The sequence below is a fragment of the Crinia signifera genome, chromosome 1 (assembly GCF_055691185.1).
Source record: "Crinia signifera chromosome 1, ASM5569118v1, whole genome shotgun sequence".
Lineage (NCBI taxonomy): Eukaryota > Metazoa > Chordata > Amphibia > Anura > Myobatrachidae > Crinia > Crinia signifera.
This window is the reverse complement of record NC_139217.1, coordinates 431,558,284-431,577,815: the sequence shown is the minus strand read 5'-3', so window position 1 is coordinate 431,577,815 and position 19,532 is coordinate 431,558,284. Positions and strand designations below refer to the sequence as shown.

General features: G+C 41.1%; 1 protein-coding gene across 4 annotated transcripts in view; it reads right to left on the bottom strand.

The window, feature by feature from the left end:
- Positions 1–2,359: 2,359 nt before the first annotated feature.
- Positions 2,360–19,532, bottom strand: part of PIK3R1 (phosphoinositide-3-kinase regulatory subunit 1) — a 46,605-nt gene continuing 29,432 nt past the window's right edge. Inside the window, exons 5-15 of one of the 4 annotated variants that reach the window (XM_083152590.1) lie at positions 18,863–19,064; positions 18,601–18,680; positions 10,251–10,353; positions 9,583–9,681; positions 9,288–9,468; positions 9,057–9,182; positions 8,673–8,815; positions 7,786–7,962; positions 7,605–7,673; positions 6,853–7,020; positions 2,360–6,741 (exon numbers count right to left, since the gene is read on the bottom strand). In XM_083152590.1, coding sequence (XP_083008716.1) covers positions 6,552–6,741; positions 6,853–7,020; positions 7,605–7,673; positions 7,786–7,962; positions 8,673–8,815; positions 9,057–9,182; positions 9,288–9,468; positions 9,583–9,681; positions 10,251–10,353; positions 18,601–18,680; positions 18,863–19,064 — 1,538 coding nt within the window. In that variant the 3' untranslated portion in view covers positions 2,360–6,551. Of the gene's footprint in view, positions 6,742–6,852; positions 7,021–7,604; positions 7,674–7,785; positions 7,963–8,672; positions 8,816–9,056; positions 9,183–9,287; positions 9,469–9,582; positions 9,682–10,250; positions 10,354–11,134; positions 11,156–11,195; positions 11,450–12,698; positions 13,067–18,600; positions 18,681–18,862; positions 19,065–19,532 lie in introns of those variants that run through there. The other 3 variants (XM_083152597.1, XM_083152602.1, XM_083152609.1) reach the window with 3 other exon arrangements.

Sequence of the window (19,532 nt, the reverse complement as noted above, 5' to 3'; positions counted from 1 at the left end):
GTTTGAAGGTAAAATCAAAAAGAGATTAAGACATTGGCTAAAGGCAGGAGCAACCTAGCATAACCCAGGTAGTGAACGTTGGGATAACCATCTACTAAGAACAAGAACGTACCGATTAGACTGCCATGGAGGACTGAAAACAAATACCTTTAACGTTTTGTTCAGCTGCGGCATTACTTTAAAGTTGACCGATCACTTACAGTCAGTGGTGAATCCAGGGGGTGGGAGCGATACAGCCTCCCTGGACTCTTCACAGACACACAAAAGTGTACACAGGGCTGGGTAGGAGAGAGTTTGCCAGCACCTCTAAGCAACAACAGTCTCTACTTTCTCCTTACCTAATGTGCCACAGCAGGCACTGATCTCCCTCCCCTGGCTCAAAGAACATATTGGAGGCAGATATTGAGGGCTTGAGCTATCAATATACTAGGAACAATACTGAGGCTTAAGGAAATTGAACTTAAAGCTCCTGTAATATTACTTGGCCCTAGTGAGGTCACAACACTCAGGTTTGTTGGTATTACTCATGAAACATCTGCCTCCTTTCTAGAGAGTTGCTGCATATTATTAGCTTCCAGCGTGCGCAGAATACAGTAGCAGATCACTCCCACACTGCAGCTGACACGGGTAGTCTGGAAAGTTACATTTCTGAAGTATGAAGCCAACACGGATATAGATGCAGATGATGTAATATTTGTCTTGAATGACTCATTAGGCTTGTTTGCCAAACTATATACTTCTAAAAGTGCAGTGGGCAAAATATATTCAAAAGCTTTAAGTCAGTAGTTGTCAACTGCAGCGATCAAGTTTTCCCAGGTCATGTTTTGTGGATTTCTGCATTAAGTAATGGCCCAACCGCGCAAATTAACTCGTCTGTGCATGTTTCAAGAAATCCATACAACATAACAAGCTTAAGATTAGAACCCCTGCTTATGTCATCATGGTAACTGTCATATTGGGTGACAATCGTCTGGGTGTCACATAAGTGCGACTGTCATGGCTGCAAGCAAGGGTGGATGGTTATATGCTTTTATGGTACCATCAGGCTTCACACAAAAAAACACAAGGCCAGAGTGAGATCAGGCCATGAGGGAGCAAGTTTAGCTGCCGTTACCAGCACTTCTTGGCCTAACTTCTAAACTCTATGCCCCAGGAGCAGTCAAATTCCTTTAAGGGCCCCATACATCAGCAATTAATTGTGACAATTTTCAGATATGGAGATGATTGCCACAATTAATTTTAGATGTGTGGGCTCCCCCTTTTGGCAATCCCAATCAAAATCGCCAATCGATTGCCTTCAGGTTTTTAAACATGCTTAATAATCTGGTATTATCTGCAGATCTTTTTTAGATGTGTGGGCATTCCCAATTCGTCTTCTTCATCTATTTACATTATGAACAGCTGAAATGACAATCGATTGGGGCAATTTCCAGATATGAAGATGCAATCTTTAGATGGAAAAATCTGCCGATCACTGAAATAAATCTGTAATGTGTGGGCAAAGTCAGATAGATTGTAAAATCCATTTATCTGGCCAAAATATCCCTATATCTGAAAATCCATAAATTGTGATTGGTGATGTATGGGGCCCATTACCTAGATGTCGTTATTGGCTCCCTGACAGGGGTATGGTACAATGACATCTGGATTCCAACAGTTGTTTCTCAGACATCAGAATCCCAACTGTCAGAGCGAGTGCATTCAAGTCCCTTGCGGGTCCAGAGTCCACAACAGTGTTCCCATCCAGGGTCATGGAGCGGAGATTTGGGTATTTGCTGGTTTGCTAGACTCTGCAAATTCCAGAGTCACATCTTAAAATGGCATAAGGGGGTCACTTCAATTAGATGCAGAATGTACTCCTGAGATTCCACATCGTACACACATCAAAGAAAAGCTCATACACTCTCCTTGAGGTGCACACGAAAACCTGCGATTTTACCCTGATGCAGGGCTACCCTATACAGCCAAGTGAAACAACCCCTTTTAGCGATGACAGAACACATTTCCAAATTTCCAGCAGGTTAAAATGACAGAACAGAATAGTAATGTCGGTTGGTCGTTTTATTTAACAATGTGGCAGAAATGTAACAAGTTGTAGGAGCCTAAAGAACAAATGCGGTCTTAAAAATGTCAATGACTAATAGTACTCCTAGTTTATACGGTGGTCAATCTTTTTGATTGCTATGCCCTTACATAGTACAATTGATCAAATCTTTGGATTGTCAGAAGTATTCCACAAAAGTTTCTTACAAACAAGAGTCCTCCAGGGCAAAAACTCATCATAAAAAGATTGGCCAGTATCGACAACCATGTAATTCCATGGACAGCTCCTATATTAAAATACAGCCAACACAGCAGATCATTTTCAAAACAATCTTTATTCTGTTTGAAGGTCTAATACAATGTTTTAAAGCAACTTAAAAACGAGACACAGAGCTTTATCAAAGCTATAGCTCAAAGTTTCAGAGGCACAACTTTATTAATTGCCTTGTAAAGGCAAGTTACTAATAACCATCCTTTTCTCCCCCAACAAAAGACCAAAGTATTAAATGGTGTTTAACAAAAGTCATTTTTAATGTCGTATAAACATTGAAGATAATTTTGTTTTGAAATCAGAAAAAAAAATAGCAGCACATTGGCAGCTAATGCAGTCGCATGGTGACAGGTAATGTGTATTTATGGACATAGCATTAAGCTGTAAGTGTACAAAATTTGGCTTATTCCGCCTCTGCCAGGCAGTGAGCGCAGAGCCGTCCATTTTTTAGAGCTCCTGAACTTCACATGAAGAGAGGTTGAGTCAGAACTGAATACCATGTATAACCAGGTCTATGTTACAGAACTGCAGACAATTGCCTAGATTCCAAGAGTAAATTGCGAAACAGTGTGATGTAAACTAAGCCTAAAGTATAAGTGCCTTTAATTAAAAAAGGGAACAATAAGAAACTTTCAAAACATATGCAAATGTTCCTAGAACTTACCAAACTGAAGATATCTTATATGTATTGGGTTCCACCAGGGCACCAAGTTCTTCATGCCAGAGGCCATTAGGGGAAAATACAAAAAGGTAGCCCCTTGGAAATGTATGGCCAATAATAACAGAAGCTTGCAATGCATGTATACAAATTCGATGTCTTCAATTCATTCTGAAGTTTAAAAGGGGCCTATACACAGGGCGATACTGCTGAGCGATCTACACAACGTAGAACGCTCAGCACAGCGGTGTGTCTCCGGAGAGAACAGTGGCCCAGACCGGCGATCTCACTAGATTTATCCAGCATGCTGGATATTAAATCGCCTGGCGATCGCTGCAATGCATGGCTATGGCCCCTGCACACTGAGCAATGTAGGGGTATTTTCTAAGTAATCTAGTGAGATTGCTTGGAAAACGCCCTGAAATCACCCTGTGTGTGGGCCCCATAAGTTAACTTGTGTCTCCTCATATAGCTTGTGTTTTGGGTAAACTGTGGTTTAATTACAACTTACAGTAGGGAAAGGGTAGAATTGGCACTCCAGCAATTACTAATAACATGGTCATCAGCTTTTAGCTCAGCACCAATGTAGGACATGTAGATCAGCCCTCATTACACAGCCAAAGACTGACCATGCATGATTAAAATTATTTGAGAAGAATTAAAATACAAAAAAACTTTTCCATCCACAAATTAATATTTAAAAGTTACAGATAACATAAAAAGGTTTTTTTTTTGTTTTTTTAAATGTGACAATAAGAGTGAAATTCTTTACACATGGCTAGTAATTCCAAAACCCAGTCTGATCTCCCAAGGAGATCCGATCTGAACAGAGTTTGGAATTCAGATTTTTAAATCTGAATTTCGGGTTTCACATTTTACATGTTTTAGCAATTTTTTAAATTTCAATTCAGATCTGTACACATCTCTAAAATTTAATAATTTAGGTTCTGTGGACTTTTACATATAATTTGCGAATGTGTATCAAATTTCTATTTTAGGCCCTACTGAAATAAGAAGATCTGCCAGCTCCACACAATTTAGCCCATGAATACCTACTCGTCCAAGCGCCTTAAAGGTTTGATGAACCTAGGGTAACATTGTTGTGCTTCAGAAATCTGCATGGTGTACCTTAGATTGGACGAATAGTGCATGTGCATTTCTTTCATTAACTTATTTGTCTTAAAAATAAATCCTCATAATGCAATATTAATGGTATGATATTAAAATAAACTAAAAAAAAAATAAAGAGAAAAAAAAAATGGCTTAGATCGGGAAATGGATTCTGCTTTTCCCGCAGTCTTAAGGAGGAAAAAAAAAATGCATATGAAATATAATTGTCTTAAAACCTTAAATTATCCAAATGTCTATAATTACATTAATATAAAGTACCGAATAGCTGTGGAACGACGGGGTGCATGATTTCCAGTAAGTATTTAGCACTTAGATTTCTGATGCAATTAAAAAGTAGCTGTTCAAAAGTTTAACGTGACGACATTAACACTACACTGATTAACAGCCTGCTGAAGCAACGCTTGCAAGATCAGCACGAAAGTCTGGAAACTCGCAGATCCAGAATGAAATGAAGTTTGATTTTCAGAATACGCCTTGCACTGTATAAGTAACATGCTCGTCTCAAGCCTGAGAATAACCAGAAATCTGCAGGCCAGAGACGGCTGATCATTCAATAAACTCATATAAGGAATACAAATAACAGTTCACCCTGCTGTAGGTGGTAAAGCAATGTACAGTGACTAATGTATGGTAATCAAGTAGGCAAAATGGATTACGTCTGCTAATATTACAAAGCAGGAAGTTGCAAATACTATAGAGTACATAACCACTGGCCAGAGCCAGTTACCAGCTTATGAATAAAATTATTGACTTGTGTAAGAGTTGTGTAAAAAGTGCTAAATAAACTATAAAAAGGTACGTATATATGACAACTGATGGCTGACACTATCCAACAGTATTTCAAACTCCTATGTAGATCATTGCCATTGACTCATTTGGAAACCAGATTGGATGCTAAAAACTGTACATACTGGCTTAGTAGTACATAAAAAACCAAGTGTGTACAAATTTACAGCTTGCCTCTTTCCCCTCCCCCCAACATGAGCTTTATTTTGCTTTAAATCTTAATACGTTTAAAAGTTTCTTTAAAAACCATTGCAGCGATGTAATGGTCTGGTCAACATAAGTGAAGGCTACAGTAGGTAGGTTTTTCTGAAAACTTTGTACCCAGTCAGAAGCAATTAAAAGGCAGAGCACGAGAATGCCCTAAGCATGTTTCAAAGTACCATCATTCGAAAAATGAAACAAAACACTGTCAAACTCTGATTCATTAGGTTTTATATATTTATATATCTTAAAAGGTATTTTTAATAAAAAAAAAAAAAAAAAAAAAAAAGCAGCTTTGCAGATCGTTAGGCACTGCCCAACGGATGCAATAATCAAAGGTTTGTAATGAGTTTTTGAATATTTTCTCTTCTTCTTTAGTCTTGGGCTTAAAGCCAAGTACTCTGTACACGGTTTATGGTAAAATAAGCTCTAGTTTAAATCTCCATGTTACTCTGCACCTCAGCTACCTCCCAGACATACTGCACATTGCATAAAACACAAAACTAACAAAAAAGTAACAGTTCACGGATAGAAAGGTATGTTATTGGTACGTATAAAATGACAAACAAAAAACAGCTTAAAGAAAATTGATGTTGCATAGCATTAAGGATTCAGCAGTCAGCAAAATAAGAAGTAGACAGTTCAGTATTGGTAGGTTCCATTTTGATAGCTAGTCCCACATTGCTATGTACACATATATATATTTATATATATATACTGTTTTATCATCTTTTATCCTGTCATAGTCCACATTAAATAGGTTCTTATAACAGAATTCATTTAGTTTCATGATCAGTCTTGGTAAAACACTTCCTGGCACTTTGCTGCATACACTTTGTGTGGCTGATACGACGCGTAAGATTCCTTTGTCCAAATATCTTTTAGAACAGATTTTTAAAAAAAAGTGCCATTCTGCTACATTTTTCTTTTGCTTTGCATTTTTGGGGGGAAATGACACAATCCACAAGGCTGTGTGGGTAGATCCACTGAGCAATATGCCACGAGTCCTCAAAAGGCCTTGTTGGAACGGTCCACTTCTCTCTCTCCCCCCTCCCCCCCAAAAAAAGAAAACTCAACACAGTACTGTACTAACAAAAAGACACCTTGGCTTCTTGGATCTGCGGTGACCAACATTCAAGCTGGTAAAGCTTCAATAGAACGTAAACAAGCACCATGGTAAAGGCCTCGAGGTACCGTAGGCCGGAGATAGGCTTTATAATAGCATATCTTTCTGTCGCTGTGCTTCTCGTTCTTACAAAGCAAGCACTATAGCTTAGAAACATACATTCACAGCTTAACACTCATCTCCTGCTTCCATGGCGAAAGAAAGCTCTTATCTCATCTGAAGGTAGCTTTGATACTGCAGCTCAATCTTGTGAAGTAGGTGGACGAGGGAGCTTTAGGATTTATTCCTTGCCGAAACCGGCATCAACCGTCAAGACGCCAGAGTTTATCAGGTGTTCATCGCCTCTGCTGTGCGTATATTGGGTATGCTAGTGTGACGTTGAGAGAGTCATTGTGCTGTACGAGAGACGTGTGTTGGTAATGTAGCACCAGTTCTTTCAGAGAGCTATACAAGTTGTACGGTTCCGCAAATCCGAAGCCGGTTAGGGTTTTGTTTATGACGCAGTGCTTGACCTCTCCATCCGCTCTGCAACACAGAGTTAAGAAAGTGTGTCATTACAAAATAAAATCGAGAAGTGCGAGACATAAAGGTCAACTACCATTACTGGGTTTGTGCGATAAAAGAAATAATACGTACAGCACAGAGCATGCGTAGCACCCTTGCTTGCTACTCTCCCGCACAAGGAATGTTCCATCTCGCTTTCCGCGTAACAGGTTTTCGGCCTGGGTTCTGTTAATGTTTCCTACATTCCATGTCCTTTCGTCGTGATGGGGCAAATCCTCATCTTCCACCGTGGAGTACTGACTGGAAAGTACCAAAGGAAAGAGAACGTATTTAATTATACAGCACAAGAAACAGTCTACATAAAAAGTATTTCTTCTCTTTCTGGTGGGGCTATACGCGTGCGCGATTAATGTAATCCACTAAACCATAGACTAAGTTGTAACGCAAGCCGCTGTGTTTCCAATTGGCACGGCAAGCTGGGACTTTTAAGTCATTCAGCAGCTGAAGAGCCCCAAGTTGTCTGTCCACTAAACTGTGCATTTACATAAACTGCCTTAGTTCTGTATATAGCCATGCACCCCATCCTGGGGCTTTTGGTATTCACAACATTGCATTTGTCTTATTGGGTGGCACACTAATTTAAAAGCAAGTTTAAATGCATTTCAACCCCATTCAGGCTAAAAAAGGAATTTTAACACCTCTTGTTAATTTAGCCCTGATATGACTAATCTAACTATCCAGGGCATTTGTTTGGTAGCCACAAAGCACCTTTACATGAGGTCGCAGTGGTAACAGAGTAAGAAGCCAGCTGATAATGTGCTTTGGAGATGGACACTGCAACTGTAACTAGCAGCCTAGCGACTGACTACAGTAGGAAGACTTACTCTTCTGTGTTGTCACTGCCCAGCCATTCATTTAACTTCTTTTGTCGTACTCCTTTTTGTGTCAACCACCTGTTGATCAAGTAAAAAAAAAAAAGGAAGAAAAAGAACATAAGATGACCGTGTTCATTTTCATGTCCAGCAACACTTTGAGCAACTAAGCACAGGGTGGAGCGAGCCTTACATTAAGTACTGATCTCTGGTCTTCCTCAACTGTATTAGGTCAGGTTTAATACTATTCATACGTTTGTCAATCTCTCGATATTCGGTGGCCTGCTTCTTAAGGTCTTCTTCCAGTCTACGCTTGCTGTCCACAATTTCACTGATTCGGGACTTCAGCTTTTCAAAATTGTGTGAGATCCTAATGACAGAGGGGAAAATACATTTATTAAACAAGACATCACAGAGACCTTGTTTCCTACATATAAATGGTCATGCAGTCCCTACAAGCAATACGGAACAAGAATCCTAAGATGAAGAAAGATGATGACCATACGACCAAGAACGAAAGGTGGCTTTATAAGACAACCAGGTACTTATATGTTAGTTGGGCACCCACTAAGCTATTTGCTTAGTTTCCCGCCACACTATATAAAATTAACTCCATGCCGACATGGACAGTGGGGGTATGAGAGTACTAACTATAGTGGGCGCCCAACAAACAAGCATACATTTATTTTCCGCTCTTCATCTCTATAAAGTCAAGGCGTTGGGCCTACATCAAAAACTCATAGCGATGGGACAACTGCATTTCGGAAATGCAATAGAAAACCAATCCTGACCACATGGTGAACAGCAGCTTTGGGATTGCAGAGTGGAAACTTGTTGCTAATTAATGGGCAACTGTGTGCGTGTGTAGAAAACACGCTGTGTCAAAGTTTTCCTATGCAAAGAGTTTTGTAATATGGCGGAGCAAAGTAACTGCTCTGCTGGGATAGGCTAACCGTTAAACAGAATAAGACCGACTGCCACAGATTCGAAAAAAAACAAAACTTTGTAGCATTGACATAGAAACCGCATTATACTTGGAATTATGAGTGTTACTCTAGTGCGTGTTGGCGACATGCATACCTCTGAAGCTCTTTGTCATTCCCCTCACGCTTAAATTTCTCGACGTACTCCTTGCTGTACTTCTGCTGTGTCTGACACTGTTCTTCAAATATTTTAATGGTTTCATTAAATGCTTCAATGGCTGTTCTTTTCATTTGAATTTCCTGTAAAGAAAAAAACACAACAGAAAAAAAAAGTTAGAATTCCATTGGAAAGGCCACTTTATTAGCATAGATACAGTACCTACGATTAATAATAATAAACAATCTCACTGGATACAGTATACTGAGATACTATACATCAGATAAAATTGGAATTTCCATGGGCAGAAGTCAAAGAAAGAGGGTCTTCATGACAAAAACTACTAGACAAGGCTACACAATGTTCCTGCAGCTGAGGTCGTACCTGAGAGGTCCTAGTGTAGTCTTCATACAATCTATCATACTCCTGATTTTTTTCCTGGAACTGAAGATTATACTCGTGCAACTTCTTCCCAACAGCTTCAATACTGTCTTCTTTCACTACTTGATCCTTAAGGGAAGCAAAAATGTCAATTAAACTACAGATACAACCATTTTTTTTATCATTTACAGAACCAGTTGGCAAAGGCCATCTATTGAACAAAGTTGTATTTACCTGCTGTAACTTGGACACTGGGTACAGGAGTTTAACATCTAGTTTTGAGTTGTACTGGGCCAGAGACTCATTTCGGTAGTGGATGATCAGTTCGACCACTGAGTTGAAAGTCAAAGGATCAGAAAAGCCATATTTTCCGTCTCGGTGAAAGATTTTTATTAGTTTGTTATTCCCCCCTTTCCTGGAATAAAAAAAAAGAAACAAACTGGGGTTAGCAATATACAAGAAGTGACATAGTAGAGGCTCATGGTTCCTGCATATAATTAGGATGCCGCTCACATAATAACCTTCTCACCTTAGTGTAAGCGTATAGTCCCCATGCATTTTTGTAGATGCATCTCGTACCAAAAAGGTACCATCAGTGGTATCACGAAGTTTCTCATTTACCTCCTCCCTGAAGAAGAAGAAAAAATATTTAGCAAATTACAAATGTGGAAAGACGAATAACAGATGAGCAGTCAATGGAAATGTAAAACACATTGTAATTGCAATAAAGTGCTCCGAGCCAGGTAACCCAATACTACAAATGTGTAGGACACCACACAAGGCTAGACAGTGGCAGGCACGCTGCAATAGGATCTCTCCTTTTACTGGCTAATATGCCTCATTGCTCAACTATCTTTCACTAATCACTTGCTCGAGGTATGTGGCGCTAAAGACCCGCCAGGTCCGCTCACACGTCTGAGTTGGCGGTTGGTAGAATCTCCACAGCTGATAAATGCACATTCTACAACAAGATTTCTGGCCAACGCTGCCCTTTTTGAGACCATCTAAAACGTGTCCATTAGCAATGACTAAACATAGCAAATCTCAAATGATCCTATTTTAAACGCAGGTACTTATAATCCTCTCTCACCATATAGCTTGCCTAAGCAGCGTTATTGCAATGGGAGCCCCTCTGCCGTTACAAACTCCGTACAGCACACCCCCATAATCTGCAAACAATGGTATTGGCATTATTACCTTGAGATATCACCCCAGTACCATTCAGCATCTTGCAGAGACATATTGTGATTAGTACCGTTGTTGGTTACAGCAGTAGATTTGGGCGGCTTGGGTGGCAGTGCTGAAACGATAAAAAGCAAAAAGAAAGGTGTTAGTCATACTAAGACATCAACGGTGTTACATGCTGTCGGGATGGAAGAAGATCTGCAGTGACAATGTAATGAAGCACCTATACAATGCACCACGTTGCTAGGCAGAGAGTCAACCTTCATTAAATGGTAAAAAAAAAAAAACATAAGCCACAAAAAAAAAAAAAAAAACACAGCTGTAAGTGTACTTTGTGGCCAAAATAAATGAATACATGTGCTTATACATCAATAACTACAGCGCAGGAAAACTGCTAAAAGCAGCAATCTGTGACCCAGATATGTCTTTCCTGCTAATCTCCCTGTAAGAGATGACATTTTAATCTGGCTCAATATTATCACAGCAGCTGCCTTCATGCCAATGAATCACCAACCAGGGAAAAAACAATAAGCACTAACCCCAAAAATCAAGTTATGTTTTTTTTTATCCTCCGCTCAATACAGAGGAGCTTCTGCTGAACAATAGGCTCCCACAGAGATCAGCGGATTGCTGACATGCTGAAAAGCCATAAAAGTATCTTGCACGCTAACAAAAGACTCTTGGTGCAGGGGGAAAAAAAATGTGCTATTCAGACCTAAAACATATAGAACGGGCATAAAAATAACAGACGGCGACAGGAGCCAACAGCAAAACGCAAGCAAAGAACATACAATGGTAATATTGTAATTAAGAATACAAACGGTGCTAATCGAAAAGGATTAAAAAAAAAAAAAAAAAGGACTAAAGATAATAATGTATAAAAAAGTGACACATACATAATCCAGTAGAATGGAGTGTCAAACGTCAGAACCTGGATTTAATTCCTCGCATTGTTACCTGGTGCATCCAGCTCTATATAAAACATCAGATCGCCCTCATACTGCAGGTCGGGCTTGTCGTGGTCTGGCACCCCTTCATCTACACTCCACATAATGTTGCACATAGTCCAGCCAGAAGTAGTAATACAACCAAGACCTTCTTTGAAATGATGTCTTGGATTCAATTTGAAAACCTTTAAGGGGGCTGCACGGTAACCTATTACATCATTCCAGCTAGCCAATCCAATGCACTACTGACGGGCTGCTCCCGTCTCTTCATCCTTTCTCCACGCGAACCTTAAATTCCCATTTACACTGGAAGGGGGTTGATTTGCATTTGACAGCACCATAAAAGACACCATGCATCATAAAAAGGCTTTTCATCTGGCCGCTTGGCATCTGATAACTTTGCTTGCACAATGTAATTCCCCTTTTTATGAGCGTGCACGATGGTACGTTCCTTTGCTGGCAGCCGGATGAGCGGATCAGCAGCAGCACGTACCATTGACACTTTCCTTTCTTCCCTACAGGGTAGGCAGAGCTACCATCTAGCAATCTTAGCACCGCTGCTCCAGCTCCATTCAAAAGAAACGCCTGAACTGCTGATCCAACAAGACACAAAAAAAAAAAAGGCATCTTGCAAACGAAGACACTGACAAAATAGCCTTAAGGTCAAGACGGAAGGTCTCTGTTCAGATTCATTGCTACAGACAGGACGTGTACATTCTGAATGGACCCTGACCATTGACTAGTAAAATTCCCACGCTAACCCACTGTCTGGGGATCAGTCCTGCAGATAGAATTTCAGTGACAATCTATATTAAAAGATTGCAAGCCTGTTGGGTTAGACGAACTTGCCTCTTGTTATTTGTACATGCATATTTGTAATATTACACTTTTTCCATAACATTACTTTGTTCAGGGCTGTGTACAGTAGTTATATAAAAACCACACACACACACACACCAAATCTATAAAAACTGTTCTTAATGCATTGAATACAATTTGACAGTTTTCCAGCAACACACACACACAGACACACACCGGGAGGAGTATGGCGTTGTACAAACTGTTCAAAATGGCTAAAAATGTTGCTTTAAAGTTAACATTACCCCACAAGGCCTTGCCAAAAAAAGGAAAGTACTCCTCCGAATAAACGTGGGGATTAAAAACCATCGTTGTGAACAAAAATATAATAAAAATACAAATGCATGTTCTAGTAACAGATGTGCACTCTACAGTCGCTGCTAGTGAAAACACTCCTAGCTCCTCAATCTCACTGCTGTCAGGAGCAGGCGAGTGCACGCTGAACCAGTCTGTCCTGCTGTTAATGTCCATGTTACACAGCAGGAGCTGGGACAGCGGCGGGCACACGGGGGGAGGAATAACCGGACAACAATTTAACACTACTTCGCAAACTGCTGCCCACCCACAAAAGCAATAACTAGCCAGATAGGCCAGGCACAGGGCAAAACATACAAAAAGCAATCATTCAAAGAAAATCAGCCAAAATGTTACTTACTTAGGATATTGTGCATTGCCTTCGCTTTTATAAATCCAGAAAAAAAATCCCTTTCAATTTTTTTTCTCAGCAATCTGGTATATCCACGGACAAAATACCGAAAAAGTAGTGCCATAGGATGCGTACCCCCTCCCTATTTTAGTTGCATGAATAGTCCAAACTCTGCTGAAACATTCAAGATCCCAAGAGCGAAATTTCGACACCAGCGACTCAAGCCCCTACTCCGTAATCAAGCCACAGAGGTACTGCGGTGGAATCTAGTCGTTCATTTCAAGTTAATGATTAAAAAAAGTGAAGGCGATTTCAGTACTGTTCCGAGAGCAGGGGAGGGGAGAGGAGAGAAGCTCTTGGCTTGCACGTCGCTCCGAGATAAAGATCTCAGTTTCATGATTAACTCAAGCAGGTTCAAATATTTGCTGAGCTAGGGATTTGGTGTGTGTGTAGGGGAGGGGGGGGGGGGGGGGGGCGGGTATGGATGATGCTGTCAATCAAGGTGGAAGCTGTCATCAGCTAACAAGTGGCTGTGCTGCGGGGAGCGTACTGGTTTTAGCTCAGTAACTGAGACGACCATTGTGCAGAGGGGGACTTAAAATAGCCTCTGTAACTGGCTGCTGGGAGCAGTGTTCAAGTGGAAGGCAGACGAGCCGAGCACTGACAGCAGCTAAATTCAGGAAGTGGCTCATCTAACGTGCAGAAAATAGAAGCAGCAAAGAACTGGCGAGCAGAAGAGGTTTGTACCTCCAAGAAAAAGACTGACGTGTCTGCACATGTCCTCCCCCCACCTACACTGTCTGCCAGAGCTGCTCTTAAACCCCCCCCCCCCCCCCCCCCGAGACAACGGCGGGGCAGAATGTGCCTGTTTAACCTCTGCACTGCCAAGCCTGTAAATCTCTGCCTCCAGTCGGTGATTACCACGTTACAGCGACACCATGACTAATCGTTTTACTGTTGCAGGGAAGTGCATTGTTCTGCACGTATTCCCATATCACTTGGCAGCTAATCTGAGAACATGCTGCAGATCTAAAATCATCAACTCCTGGAAGACAATGCTGCTCCAAACCATCTACAACCTGCACACACATCTGTGGCCCTAACTATCTGAAGGCTGTCATTTTGTATGTGAGTTGTGGCAGCCTCCATGGTGAGATTACTGGCATGTTCATTCTAGCACCCTGCACCTTTCAAATCCCATGCAGTTCCTCCTCCCTGCCTGGGGTGTCGCTGTCTGCTATTGGTGTTTCTGATAAAGTCTGGTCTGTACTGAGAGATACAGGCCACAATGTAATAGACACCATAACAGACAGTGACAACCCTGGCAGGGAAGAGGAGCTGCACAGCTTTAAAAAGCTGTTTGGTGCTAGAATGAACACTGTGTGTGTTAAATAGTGCACACAACACCCTATTCCAATGGTTCTAAATTCTGACACGAAAAGCCCACAATACGGCTGAAAGAAGATGCACACAGACAAGTGTCCTGCAATGAGGCTGGACCGCTAGCTACACTGCTATTAACTCATGGGGGGGTTTAGCCACGTGAAACGGGTAAACCCATCTAGTCTTTGTCTGAGCACCCAAATTACTATTTGGACACCCAGAGCCCGCACACTTCTTCCAGGAACTCAGGAGGCTCAGAGGAAATGTCATCCTTTTGGCTAACGGGCATCTAAATGGGTGATTTTGCACACGTAGTGTGCATGATTAAATTAAATTGTCTTCACAAGGGCCGAGTTGCTGGCACTTGTGATGCCCGTGGTCAGAAGACCAACAGCGGCATCCGGTGCACAAAATCCTGACACATGCTACGTATTCTAACCCTATTCCTCTAGCCCCCTAACCTTCCACCTGCCCCCTAACCCTAAATACCTTTGTAGTGCTTAACTCTAACCCACCTTTTCCAAAGCAAGTGGGGGGCATTTGTACACTTTTGCCGAAATCCTCTGCCTAATGCTATTAGTATTAGGCCTCTACATATGCGCACACTAGAGTCATCAACACAAACCAGGGGGGGACAACAGTTTTTTGCCCATTTACACATTGGCAGCCAAATCACAATACTGCCAAACAGGTTTAAAACCCCACCACACCATATTACAATGTAACCACCAAAACAAAATGACAGCATGACACATTAAAGGGACAGAAAACAAATCACACTCGTTACATTTAAATTATAAAAGTGCAGTTGGGACTTTTGGAATGCCGGCACCCAACAACATTGCCCTGATGCTGGGCTCTCTCAATGGTCAGTAATATGAGCAGTCAATCATCATGGCGGCATATTGGCAAGAACCAAACTGTCCCAGCATGGAATCGACCCATCCCCATAGGCAACCTCTCAGCCAGAACAATATCCAGAAAGACACAAAATAGCAATGAGATTGCACCGTGCCATATTTTGGTGATATCTATCTATCTATCTATCTATCTATCTATCTATGTTAGCAGAGGCCATATTTTGCTTCTGGTCTCCAAAGCAGCTGTACAGTAAGAAAAACTTGCTAAAGGGGGACCTCTGGTGGCAAAAAAAAGTATGAAAAAGGATTATAGTTTAATGTTGTAGTAGAGAGTACTAAATATCTGAAAGGCGTCATTCACAGCAGTCATCCTGGAAACTATTGATTATTATTATTATTATTATTATTATTAACAGTTTCTTATATAGCGCACACAGATTCCGCAGCGCTTTACAGAGAATATTTGAACATTCACAACAGTCCCTGCCCCAGTGGAGCTTACAATCTATATTCCCTACCACATGTACACGCACACAGAGACATTCTAGGGTTAATTTGTTGGGAGCCAATTAGCCTACCAGTATATTTTTGGATTGTGGGAAGAAACCGGAGTACCCGGAGGAAACCCACGCAAGTACGGGGAGAATATACAAACTCCGCACAGTTAGAGCCATGGTGGGAATGGAACCCATGACCTCAGCGCTGTGAGGCAGTAATGCTAACCATTACACCATCCGTACTGCCTATCTGATTATCTGATTATCTGAGAATTGATGGACTGTCCTGGACTAAGAGGTTATGCTCTGTCTAGGTATCGTGTGGATTTATATGCTATCACTGCTGTGGGGATTAAGTGATAGTTTGCCCTGTGGAACTGATCTGGGACTGTGACTATACAAGGACTGTCTGTTTGGGCCTGCTACCTGAATATCTTTCTACTCTGCAATTTACCTGTGCCACTGTTTATTGTCTATTTGTGCGTGCTGTGGAAAATAAACCATTCTTCTGGTTTCATCTGCTCGGTGTCTGAGTGATTGAGGAACTCGTACCCTCACTGATTATCTCCGCACTGCAACGCAACAAACCAGGAACAAAAAAACTAATTTATCTAACTGCAGTTAAAAAAGAAAAAAAAGTATTTCTGCACAAAGGCTCCAATTCAGAAGGAATTTAAATTTCAGTTTGGACACACGCGCACCACCCAAATATCTGTGCACATATTAAATCTGCGCCGCCTATACAGTCAACATTGTTTGGCCCAAAGATTCTAAGATGAATAATAAACATGCAAAAACTAAAACAGACACAGTGAAAAGATCATTGCACAACGACTATGTAGAGAGCTGGTTGGATCCGACCGTGAACATTAAACCATTCCCATTTCTGTCCAGGGAGTGCACCCAAGGACAGACATATAGTTTGCACTGCAGTACAGCTTGTCTCTGGGTGACCCAGAATAAAATATGTACAGACAGTTCTAACTTTACAGCTCAATTTTACATGTAAATTAATGGTTAGCATTACTGCCTCACAGCACTGAGGTCATGGGTTCGATTCCCACCACGGCTCTATATGTGCGGAGTTTGTATATTCTCCCCGTGCTTGCGTGGGTTTCCTCAGGGTGCTCCGGTTTCCTCCCACAATCCAAAAATATACGGCTAGATTAATTGCTTTCAACAAATTAACCCTAGAATTTCTGTGTGTGTACATGTGGTAGGGAATATAGATTGTAAGCGCCACTGGGGCAGGGACTGATGTGATTGTTCAAATATTCTCTGTAAAGCGCTGCAGAATAGGTGTGCGCTATATAAGTAACGGTTAATAAATACATAAAATATAATTGCATCTGTTGGCTACGCTTTGACGTATGAAGGCCCGTGTTACCAAACAGTAAAAACAGAAACAGACACACCCCACAGTAAATCATGTCATGTGAAAGGCTAAACATAGAATAAATAACGCTATATCAGATTATAATTATATGATATATTATAATATATTACATATATTATTATAAGATATACTAGTATAATCTATTAAAAAGCCCCTTTTCCAAAGTTAAACAAAGCGGCAGGATAGGAAAGCCTTGGCGGGTCAGTCGTTTTACCTGAACAATATATGTAATACTGCAATAACATTACATGCAAAACACACCTGTTAGTGTTTTGTGCCACAATGGAGTAATTCAATGCACTGACAGACAGGGCTTTGACTATCTGCTTCACTGTACATTTAGCACATGGTGTCTTAATGAAAAATAAATGCAGGAGGTATAACACTAAAGGATTTAATCTGATGGATAGAAAGGATGCAATAAAGGTCTTCTGACAGCCCGAAACAAGCAGAACTTTTCTGGGGCCAAGAGGGTAGCAGCGACCACATTTTAAATTTACTAGGAAAGACGTTCTATGTTCTCTTGAGTTGCCCTCTGGTCACAAGGTCCTATGACCTCCCACGTTACTGTACACAGTGCTGTGCCCCCAGGGAGCTCTGTTTATGGATATACTGAATAGACAATAAGCTTGGAATTCTTCGTTCTCCAACAGTGGAATAAAAATCTGGTACTGGATGGGAGCAAAGGACAAATCAGAAATGTGCTCACAAACCCAGGAAAATGGACAAGGACATTCAGTAAAATTGTTTAAATCAAACAGGTTCAACTACAGTACCGTGTCTGTGTGACAGTTTTTGTCCTTTATCAGATTTTGGGAGCAAATTTCTGAAGTAAATATTACATTTGCTCCCATCCAGTACCATATTTTTATTCCCTCCACTAGTTGGATGGTTGGAGGAAAGTTGGTCTGATGTGTGGCCAGTATAAGCAGTGTGTGGTCTCATGGTAGTATAAGGCTCTTTAGAAAATGTGGAGAACGAGATTGCAAGCAGGTTAGTTTACCTAGCTCTATTAAAGTGCGGGAAGAATACGAGCTTAGATAACATGTACTGTGCTTGGCTGAAGAGCCCTATTGTTTTATCAGTGAGATGAAGAATTCTCCACCACAGACAAGCAAGCAGAGACACACAGATGCCAACTACACGGTGTTCTCCAACATGCACTAAAACTGACGCACGCACTTCATTGTTACTGGCAATGACCGACAAAAGAGGCAGTGTGATTGGATATTAGGCATGATCGCAAAATAAGGACAGTCACAGCGTAAACTGGGTAAACACTACATGCATGCGGTCCCCAAGCAAACCGCTGCGGGCAAAGTTCTCCACCTCTGTAACTCAAAAGACAGATACTAGATCAAGCACGTGCCTCCGCCGGCTACACCAACGCATTTCACACTGCTTCCAGATTACTCAGTACCCAACTGGTACGTTTAAATCAGCTTTGTTCCGAAGGGTAAATAAAAGCTAATATTATCTTATGGATTTTAATTATACCAATTCAACAAGATTATTATATATCTTTCAAAAGTTCCATACAAGTCGTAAGTTTGAGTTGAAACATCTGTCCAAAGTTTGGCTCCAAGTTTTGGTTTATAGAACTTTCAGGTTAGAAAATATACTCCAGTGGTATATACTAAAGTGGGTTCTCTCTCCAATTACACTCCATGGGGTTTGCACTGTGCTGTGACAGTCAAGCACTTGTGAGATATGTGCACATAGACTAATAAAAGTCATAATACAATAATTTCGGAGAAGAAGGAGCGGTGGCATACCTGGTGCAGCTTGCTGCTCATTCCATTCACTGGCGATGAGAACTTCCAGAATTTGGGTGCTGTACTCCGGGCTGTCCACGCTGTGAAATACAGAATGTTGCTTTAGCAAAGTATAGGGAACGCAAAATAAAAAATACAAAAAAAAATAATAATAATAATAATAATAATAATAATAAGGTACGTGCGCACAAATGTTCATTATGTATTTAAAGTTCCATATAAAAAAAAAAATTAAAAAGGATTTCCATGCTGCGGTACCTACCTTAACAGCTGGGTTCTGAAGAGCAGTGGGCTAAAGATTTCCGCCAGTTGCTTTGCAGTCAGTAGGTTTTTGCTGGAACTCTGACAAAGCTGAAAGAAGTGTTTCAGCAGGTACTGAAGGGTGAGCCAGTACTGATGAGGCACATTCGCAGACTGGATGATTTTCCTCAGCAGCTGTGCGTGGTCATCAGAGTTTAAGGCTTCTACGGACAGACGAAATTAAAAAAATAAAATGATGATTCAAATAAAAATAGAACGGAACAATCCACTGTGTATTCAAAAAGCAAAAATTGCCCCATCACGTAACATAACACCCGGATGAAGGAGCGGACAGTGTGGAGCTGAAGCTGTATTGTGGTATAGACCAGACGATTTGGCAGGTGTGATTAGTATTATACTTGCTGCAGGTCATTGCCTACGAAACAACACCCACAGCTCTTGTGTGAAGGTTATCAGGTCAATATCCTGTTTCTGCGGCATGTGACACAGCGTCAGGTCTGTGGGTTAACACCAAGATGTCCTACACTCGTTCTGGGTGGACTTTGTGTGAAGATAAGCCTCATTACAGAGCAGCAGGTGCTGTAGTCTGCTGTACCTGGGAACACCATGTCCTCCCCTAAATAGTCTTCTCTTGCCAGCACTGATAAAAAGGTTAACAATTACCTCTTCTA